Genomic DNA, 8,843 nt, shown 5'->3' with positions numbered 1-8,843 from the left:
ATTCGACCCTGTGCCTGCAAGCTCGCTGTGCTGGGGCCACCAGGGCTGGGCCATAAGAAAAGAAGAAAACGTTTCGATAGGTACTTCGGGGTGGTACATGGATGTAAATTTCAACAACTCCTACTTCTGGTTTTAGCGAAGCTGGGATTCCGCTGCTCCTCAAAATTGCACGCAGCGATCGTTTTCTCCGTGAAGCCCGCTTCTAGGAGAAGGAATGTTCGGGCTGGCTTCATGCAGCTGTTTAGGAAGCTGGCTCCTGAAGAACTCCCGAACGGGCCCTAAATATAAGCCTTTTCAGAGATTCTAATATAAAATACATACAAAGCAAAATGGATAAATCTATAATCTAGAATGAGATCTCGAAAAAGTTTCAAACCAGAGTCAGAGTTGGCTTAAGTTTTCCAAAAAGGTTGAAACACTGAATTCGGCCACCGGCGGAGGCTGTGGCCGGTCGTCCGGCTGGAATCATTTGCCTAATTCTTTTGCGCCAAAACCGCCTTCATGGGACGCCTCTGATGTCCATTCCTGCACTAGTGACCGGACCACACGGTAGCGTTGGAACCATTTTATCTTCTCGTCCGGCTCAACACTCCTTTGCCTTGATTGGACACGCTTCTTATCGAGAGAGAAACATAGAATCACGTACCCATTCCCACTTGGAGTTTGGCGTATATACACAACATCAAGGGCGTTCTTGGTCGATTCCTTGAAAATGCAGAGAGAAACAAAAAGAAATGTTCCATGGACAATAATAATATATGCCCATTTCCACTAAAGCGAATATTTTGTTTGGAGATAGAAATAGAATATTTGAGTAAACTTTCGGCGTTGGTATCATCAGCAAGCACAGCTTCATCAATCATTCATGTGCTATATAAAGGGCGGTGGTAGCCAGGGGCTGAGGCATTGCAAGCAAAGCAGCTAGCAAACGCACGTCGTAGCGCTAGCTTAACTAAGCTAACCCAGGTAGCCAGCCATGAACATGAACTACGGCTCCATGGGTCCTGGCCCGATGGTGCGGTGCAGGCAGTGCAGCTCGAGCATCACGGCGATGCCCGGCGCCCGCGCCGTGCAGTGCATGCAGTGCAGCTGCGTGACGCGCGTCAGCGGCCGTGGCCGGCAGCAGCACGGCTACGGCCAGGGTTACGGCGGTAACGGCGGCGGGATGCTGATGCCGCCGATGCGTCCCACCCCGGCCTTCGGCGGCGGCCGCGGCAAGAAGCGCGCGGTGTTGATCGGGATCAAGTACACCAACCGGCGCTCCTGCGAGCTGCGGGGCCCCATCAACGACGTCAAGTGCATGCGGTACCTGCTCACCGAGCGCTTCGGCTTCCCCAACGACTGCGTTCTCATCCTCACAGGTTCGTAAACACGAACAAATCCAACATCTTTTCTTGTTTATTGAATCATACTTATTGTATAGTGTATACTCTGCAGACGAGGAGAGGAACCCGTGCAGGCAGCCGACCAAGGACAACATCCGCATGGCGATGCACTGGCTGGTGCAGGGGTGCAGCTACGGCGACTCCCTGGTGTTCCAGTTCTCTGGCCTGGGCGCGCAGGTGCCCGACGACGACGGCGACGAGCTGGACGGCATGGACGAGGCCCTCTGCCCCGTGGACTCGTTCCAGCAGGGCCCCATCCTGGACGACGAGATCAACGAGGCCATCGTCCGCCCGCTGGTGCACGGCGTCAAGCTCCACGCCATCGTTGACGCCTGCCACAGCGCCACCGTCCTCGACCTCCCCTACCAATGCACCGTGTCCAAGCAGTCAGTATCTCCTTAACTTTCTTAACCCCGATCCCGTCCATATTCGCATGCATCCATCACCTACTTACATATGTGTTGATCATGATCAGGACCGGGCGCTGGAGGTGGAGGGACGAGCGCCCTATGACCGGCGCCTGCAAGGGCACCAGCGGAGGCCAGGCCGTGCTCATCAGCGGCAGCAGCAACGGAAAGAGCAACATGAGCGTGGTCAGTACTAGCATTGACAAGCTTTTTTTCTCATTCATTCATGTCTCTTTCGTTCTAACACGTCTGCCACCGGTGTGTGCGTGCAGCTGCCTGAGCCCTACGCCACGATCGGCGCCATGACGCACAGCTTCATCAGGGCGGTGGAGTGCGAGCCGCGCACCACCTACGGCCGCCTGCTCACCTCCATGAGGGCCATCATGCGCGACAGCAGCGGCAACTGCAACCTGCAAGGCCCCATCGGCGGCTCCATCCGCAAGGTCGCAAACTTCAGCGGCGTGGAGGTAAGCCAGATCTTCTCCCTCAAGTGTTAGCAGCATGCATCCTAGCTAGCGTAACTGTGGCCCATGGCACCATTTTTGCTCACATATACTGAACTGTGCATATTCGGTTGAACTTTGCAGGAGCCTCAGCTGTCCTCTGCCTACAAGTTTGACGTCGAGCGCGAGCCGTTCTGCATGTAGAACCCGACCGTACCCGCGGTTCGTCGTCACTGCGCCGCAGGCTACTGCAGTCGACGAATTAATTACTACCGAATCATGCATCGACCGTACTGAATAATGGGCCGGTTAATTAACTATGATGCTTGCTACTAGTATGTGCGACGATGTATCTCCTCACCTGTTGCCATGCCATCAAGAATGAGCACTGCATAGCTCATACAAATGCTCTCGAGGACCTCGTTCTCCACTGTACTGTACATCACTGTAACATGGCCGTCGTGTGTCGTGTCGTCCCCTTAAATAAACAAAGTTCCATATATGCTGCTTGATCTCCGAAAGAGATATGCCGTCTAAACTGTCGAAAATGTGGACGTGTTTGGTTCGAGAATCGTAACGCAATCAAAATCATAAACTTGTTTTGGTTCAACTCTAAACGACAGTGTGTGGTGCCAAAAAAGAACAATACTCACTCCCACGCTGTGAGGCGGAGGGGCGGGGTTACTCTTCCCTTGTCCTTTGTGTAGTAGATTTTTTAGGGAAAGGTGACGGTGCTTCGACAGTGATAATGGTGCCATCTCGAATAAAAGTCCCCCGACTCCAATCCGGTTCAATGACGCATGGTGTGGCGTTGCTAAGGAGCCCCAGAGTTCTTGTCCTCACTGTTCTTCATGAATAATGGGTTGGTTATCTGTATTGTCCGTTGGCATGGTTCCATGTGCGTCGGTAGTGTCTTCTTCGAGAACCTCTTCCTTTGAGGCTTTGCAAGCAAAGTCGTTGGCTTGGTCTAGCGATTAGTGCGTTTGTCTGTCTTGATCGGGGCGACTCCCCCGTTGATATGCTTGGTGTGATTGCCAATCTCCATCGTACACGGTGACCTACTATTACGGTGATTCAACGAGGTTTGTTTCTCCACAGGTCTTTACAGGTATTCCCTCTGTAAAGAAACACAAGAGTGTTCAGTAGTTGAATTTCTCAATGTTGTTCATGTTTTTTAACAGGATGTTGTTCATTATAAGTGTGAGCTATGGTGGTGCAACGGCGATAAGTTCAAGTTCAATTACGGCTCTGACAAAAAATTAGGGGCATTTAGTTATAGTCATAGTCTCCCCTTTGTTTCGGGGTCGTTTTCGTGTGTGGGTTCAATTACACTACATCTGATTGTACCCCGTGTCTATTGATCTAATATAAATCAGATATAATTTTGCAAAAGTGCAATGCATGGATGACCAAAAGGGCCATACATGCAACTTGGGGGTGGCTCTCTGTCCAAAAAATGGAAGATGCTGCACCTGGCCTATGGCCCTGCGGTCAATAAAGCAGCAAATGATGCCCGTTGATGCCACCAACGTCGGATCGGACCACACGATAGCCTTCGAACCGTTTTATCTTCTCGTCCGGCTCACCACTCCTTGCCTAGATCTATCGGACACGCTTCTTATCGAGAGGAATACGTATCAGCTTTCACATGGGCCGGCGGGCTGATACTTCTTCCTCCCCTCTCATTTTTCTTTCTGAGAATTGATTCTTGGTTCGAGATAGATTTGCATCGTTGTAGTCAGGTTTTTCAGCGAGCAGGTAACTTGGATTCTTTCGTGTTCGTTGATGGACATGGGAATTTCTCTATTTCTCTCAACAGAAAAAGAACATCTCAGATATTTCTCTTGCACAGGCTTCGGATTCCTTATGATCAGCTCCACCAACGAACCATTTATACCCAAAATGATATTCACTAAGAGCATCTGCAACCAGGCATCCCAGATCCTCCTCAAACGCCAGGGCGGCCCGCCTGGTCACTGACCGGTCATAAAATTTTAACCCAGCTGGACGCCTCAAACATCCGGGCTGACTGGCACCCCTTATATCCAGCGCAAATATGGATGGATATGGGGCGCCCGGACGCGTCCGGACACATATGCCACGTTCGATCCGCCCCACGCTGGCCCACCCGGCCCCACATATATTCCTTCCTATCCGCTCGTCGGACCAAACCCTAGCCACTTCACTCCACTCCCCTCTACCACCAAGCTCGTCTTCGGCGCCGTTCGTCCATCTCCGACATGGCGGGCAGCGGATTCGCGTCCTTCACCTCCAGATCCGTCGACCCCGAACTCATCCCATGCGCCCCCGAGGAGGAGATTGCCGTCCCGCTTGCGCTTCGCCGCTCTCAAGAGGAGGCCCATGCACGACAGCGTTTGGACTCCTTTCGTCGGGAATCTATTGCGTCTGCCCAAATGGTGCATGGATCCGACGCTAGGGTATGCTGCATCAACGGAGGCGGTGCGGGTCGTCTGGCGTCCTAACACGGTGGCAGACGCGCAACCCCTCCGTTGGTGCGCCGAGGTCATGGGCGCGCCGTGGGCGTCGTCTGACGCAACCATGGCGCGGCGTGCCCGCCGTGTGAGGCAGCGGGCGCGGGAGGCGGCGGCACCGCTCGCGGTGGTGGACGTCGGCGAGGCGGAGTTGCATTCTCCGGCGCCCCATATGGTGCACCACTCCGGGCGCCACAACCGCATTATGGTGGATGTCACCAGCTCGTCCCAGGACGGATCCATCGTCAATCTGACGTCCACCGGCACCCAACGGATTCCGGGCTCCGACGAGAAAGATTAGGGCATGGAAGACGGCGGCGCCTTGAGTCCCGTGAGCCGGCTCGTATCCCATGCCCTACTCTACCCTGCCGGTGACCGGACCAAAACTCTGGGGAGCGTAGCCGGTCATTGGGCATGGCCACGGCAACCGGACGAGCTCTGCCTAAAGATCGCTACGTTGCATGTAATAATATAAATTTGAGGTTTCTAATTCGAGGTATCCGGATGTGGATTGTATTATTTGAAATGTGACCGGTTAGTGTCCGCGGACGCGTCCGGACGCGTTCGCGGGCGTTTGGAGGGCCAGATTTGCACATCGTGGTTGTAGATGCTCTAATAACAACAAATATGCTGCACGTACATTGTGAGTGCGGAAATGATTGTACCACCATGAGCAACAAAAGGCTCAAATATATGGGAGCAATAAACTCAGGTGGGATGTTTCTTTTTTCTCTAAAAGCATCACGCTGAGGCCTTGTTCGTTTGCCGGGGGTGGGGTTCAAAGCCCACGGTTTGGCGGGGATAGCCCTCCCCGGGAATTTATCCCCGTCTGCTCCATATAATGCATTCGGTTACATCTCGAATAGATCGGAGATGGATGTAATTTTTAATTGCTTCTTACGTTCTTTTTACTCTCTTGATGTTTGATGAACAAATTGAAAGTTTTTCCCGCAAAAAAAAACCCATCCAATTCTCTCCCAGCCCTGTGTTTTTTTCCGGGGACAAAACATCTCCTCCCAATGTGTGGAATTAATCCCAGACCATTACAACCTCTCGAGAAAAAACACCCCCTCTCTACGCGACCTCTGTCTCCCGCGATTGTGGAGGCGGCGCTGTCGACGTGAGGATCCAGAAGGGCAAAGATTGTCAACATGTTTGGTAATTGTGTACATGGTATAAATTGCAAGTTTAACACAATTATATAAGTGTGGAGCATAATCACAACTTTTACAAAGATAAAGACCATTTTATATGCAATGAAACCAATCACACAACTTAGAACAATGAAATTTATAATCCTTTAGGTAACAATGACCACTGACGCTGATGTAAAAAAAAAGGTGACGATTGACGACTGCAAAACCTCCAACAAAAGTGGCGACTGAAAACTGAATTAAGAAGCTTCTCCCAGCTAGCCACTAATTACTTGGCAGCCGGGGCAGCAGCAGCAGCCCACATGGCCCGCAGCTTCTCGGCCTCCTCCAACATGCTTTCCATGGGCGGCGCCGCCTTCTTTGCAGCCTCCGTCTGCACGAACCTCTCAGCCCAGGCGGCCAGGCGTGGAGTCCTGCCAGCGTCGATGACCGTGACGCCGAACATGTGGCGCAGCGCCTCGATCCAGAAGAGGTTGCACCCGAGCGCAAGGTCGAGGTACCCGATGGAGTCGCCGGCGAAGAAGGCCTTCCCGCCAGAGCACTGGGCGAAGGCGTCCTCCAAGGGCGCGACCGCCGCGAGCGCAGCGGCCAGCCCCTCCGCCCTGTCCTCCTCCGTGGCCGCCCTCATGATGCCTATCCACGTGGGGACAGCCTTGTCATCGATGTAGGCCGCCCAGAAGCGGGCGACGGCGCGGTCGTAGGGGTCCGCGGGGAGGAGCGAGGCGGCGCCGGCCCAGACCTCGTCGACGTACTCGACGATGGCGAGCGACTCGCAGACGGGCCTGCCGGCGTGGATGAGCACGGGGACGGCCTTGCGCACCGGGTTGGAGGCGAGGAGGAGCTCGCCCTTGCGGAACAGGTCCTGCTCCAGGTACTCGTAGCTCACGCCCTTGACGTGCAGCGCCATGCGCACGCGGATCGCGAACATGCTCGCCGCCGTGCCCAGTACCTTGACATCATCTCCTTGGCCGGCCATCGTTTCCGATCTTCCTCTTCGATCGATCTTTTCCTTGGCTTGTAAACTATTTGCTCTGCTGTGTACGTATGTGCGCTTAAGTTTTGCTCAATTTGCAAGTGTACGTACATAGCTTGGTTCTTGTTGTTTATATAGCGCAAATCAAGCGGGGCAGCTGTTGGTGGAGAAGCTGCTAGAGCCATGGGAATTGTGTTGGGTCTGTATATGTGCATCACCCCATACGTACGCAGAATGCTTGCACCCCAAAGTAAGGTTGACTAGCTTGGCGTCACACGCGACGCTTCAGTGTTAGACGATGTTTCCGCGCGCGGCATGCCCTGCAAATGGTTCTTCTCTCTCAGTGTCTGCTTTCTGTAGCGATGAGACTCGGTCCACTCGTCCAGTCATCCTGGGAACACTTCCAAAAGGCTGATTATTTTATGGTTTTGCTAAATCTTAGGTGCCTGCAAATTTTCTTTTCCCTCAGTCGATTTCTGCATTGCACGAGGCGACGGCGGTATTGACATGCGGACCGGCAATGAGCTCCGTTGGTAGAAGATTGAGTGGTTAATCTGATGCGAAATATATGATCTTTTTTGATAAAGGGTAATATATTAATATCAAGATGATATCAAGTACACCCAGCCTCTGCAACAACTTAATGCCACGAGTAACTCGAGGCATCAAGGATGCACACAGCCAAAAAGAAAAAATAAAAAAACAAAAGAAAAAAAGATCTAAGACACGCCGTAACCAACAACGATACCAAGCACTACCGTGACAACACACGGGCTGCGAGTAGGTTCTCCAAAAGCAACGTCTTCAAGAAGATAAGGACACACAAGTGTCACCGTTGCCAGATTCAGTCAAATACTAAATCCTGAGTTTTCACCCTGAGAGAAGAACTGAGCAACATCATGCAATGCCTTCAACAAGGTAACGACATCGAAATACCACCATTGCCAGGTATGACCGGCGAAGGACACACTAAGGGTTTTCACCCTGAAACTCCAGTCCTGGTACTGAAGTAGCACCACCAAACGCAACCACAATGTGTTGTTGCAACCGCTGGACCACCCCTTTCATTCCTTCAATCCTTGACAATGCCGAACACAGACAAACGCCCACATGCGTCGTGTTCTAGACCATTCGGCAACGAATATTTATAATCCTCGTGCACAAGGACCATGGAACATCACATCTCAGAACGTCTTCAGCCTAAATGTTTGGCATTCCATCCATTGTCCATTGCTCACACACACAGTTCTGATGGGATAAGCTGTGCTCCTATGAGCTAGTTGACTGGCGACGACGCGACTGCCAGGAGCCACCGGTACCCACGATAAGGGCACCTTCGGCAGACCCATGTCATCCTCGCCATCAGCTGATGACAAACTTGGGAAAAGGATCCCTTCAGTTGTCCAGTTGCAGCCGTGGTTGTCCATGCCCCTAATCTGCAGATTGGAATCAGATCGGATCACGGTCAAACCGCAAGTGACCGCCGCCGCCATGGATGGCATCTCCGTCTTCAAATCTTGATCCAGCGCCGCACAAGTCGCCATGGCCAGCACCGCCTAGATCCAATGGCGGCCGCTGCGCTGCCCTCGCAGCCGCTCCAGCCAAGCCACCACCAGAAAGTTGAGGCCGGCGCCCCGATTCCGAGCTCCGCCGAGCGCCAACGCCATCTAGGGCCGGCCCCTGCGCTAGGCCGGAGGTCCCCTCGGCAGGAGATGACGAGAGCCCGCCACCGTCGTCCATCGAACGGGTCTTACCCGTCGGTTTCCTCCGGCGGCAGCGGGGTGGATGGAGAAGAGGGGAGACGGGGGCGGCGGCTAGGGTTTCACCCGTGCCGCCCCCTAGGAGCGGAGCGAGCGTTGAGAGGATGAAGACCTAGTAAATATATGATGCATGTTCGTTATAATATGCACGTCCCGATTTCATATAAACATGACATATTTTATTACACTAGAACAATATCCGTGCGTTGCAATGGAATATAAATATTCT

The 8,843-nt window shown here is 52.9% G+C and overlaps 2 protein-coding genes across 2 annotated transcripts; one reads left to right on the top strand and one right to left on the bottom strand.

Annotated features, from left to right (window-relative positions):
* Positions 1-897: 897 nt before the first annotated feature.
* LOC125545796 (metacaspase-1) lies at positions 898-2,735 on the top strand. The gene is made up of 5 exons (XM_048709835.2): positions 898-1,361; positions 1,438-1,771; positions 1,861-1,978; positions 2,065-2,259; positions 2,380-2,735. The coding sequence occupies exons 1-5, from the start codon at positions 977-979 to the stop codon at positions 2,437-2,439; spliced, it is 1,092 nt and encodes a 363-aa protein (XP_048565792.2). The 5' UTR covers positions 898-976; the 3' UTR covers positions 2,440-2,735.
* A 3,249-nt stretch (positions 2,736-5,984) lies between these two features.
* LOC125545797 (putative glutathione S-transferase GSTU6) lies at positions 5,985-7,041 on the bottom strand. Its single transcript, XM_048709836.2, has one exon. The coding sequence runs from the start codon at positions 6,855-6,857 to the stop codon at positions 6,150-6,152; it is 708 nt and encodes a 235-aa protein (XP_048565793.1). The 5' UTR covers positions 6,858-7,041; the 3' UTR covers positions 5,985-6,149.
* Positions 7,042-8,843: the final 1,802 nt, after the last annotated feature.

The sequence above is a fragment of the Triticum urartu genome, chromosome 3A (genome assembly GCF_056163025.1).
Source record: "Triticum urartu cultivar PI428250 chromosome 3A, HENAU_Tu73, whole genome shotgun sequence".
Classification (NCBI taxonomy): domain Eukaryota; kingdom Viridiplantae; phylum Streptophyta; class Magnoliopsida; order Poales; family Poaceae; genus Triticum; species Triticum urartu.
The sequence above is the reverse complement of the archived record's forward strand: the minus strand, read 5'-3'. Positions and strand labels throughout refer to the sequence as shown.

Excerpts from the sequence above, each read along its gene's own strand:
- LOC125545797 (XM_048709836.2), bottom strand. The coding sequence starts at position 6,857 with ATGGCCGGCCAAGGAGATGATGTCAAGGTACTGGGCACGGCGGCGAGC.
- LOC125545796 (XM_048709835.2), top strand. The coding sequence starts at position 977 with ATGAACATGAACTACGGCTCCATGGGTCCTGGCCCGATGGTGCGGTGC. Across the intron at positions 1,979-2,064 it reads GAAAGAGCAACATGAGCGTG|CTGCCTGAGCCCTACGCCAC; the intron begins GTCAGTACTAGC and ends GTGTGCGTGCAG. Across the intron at positions 2,260-2,379 it reads CAAACTTCAGCGGCGTGGAG|GAGCCTCAGCTGTCCTCTGC; the intron begins GTAAGCCAGATC and ends TGAACTTTGCAG.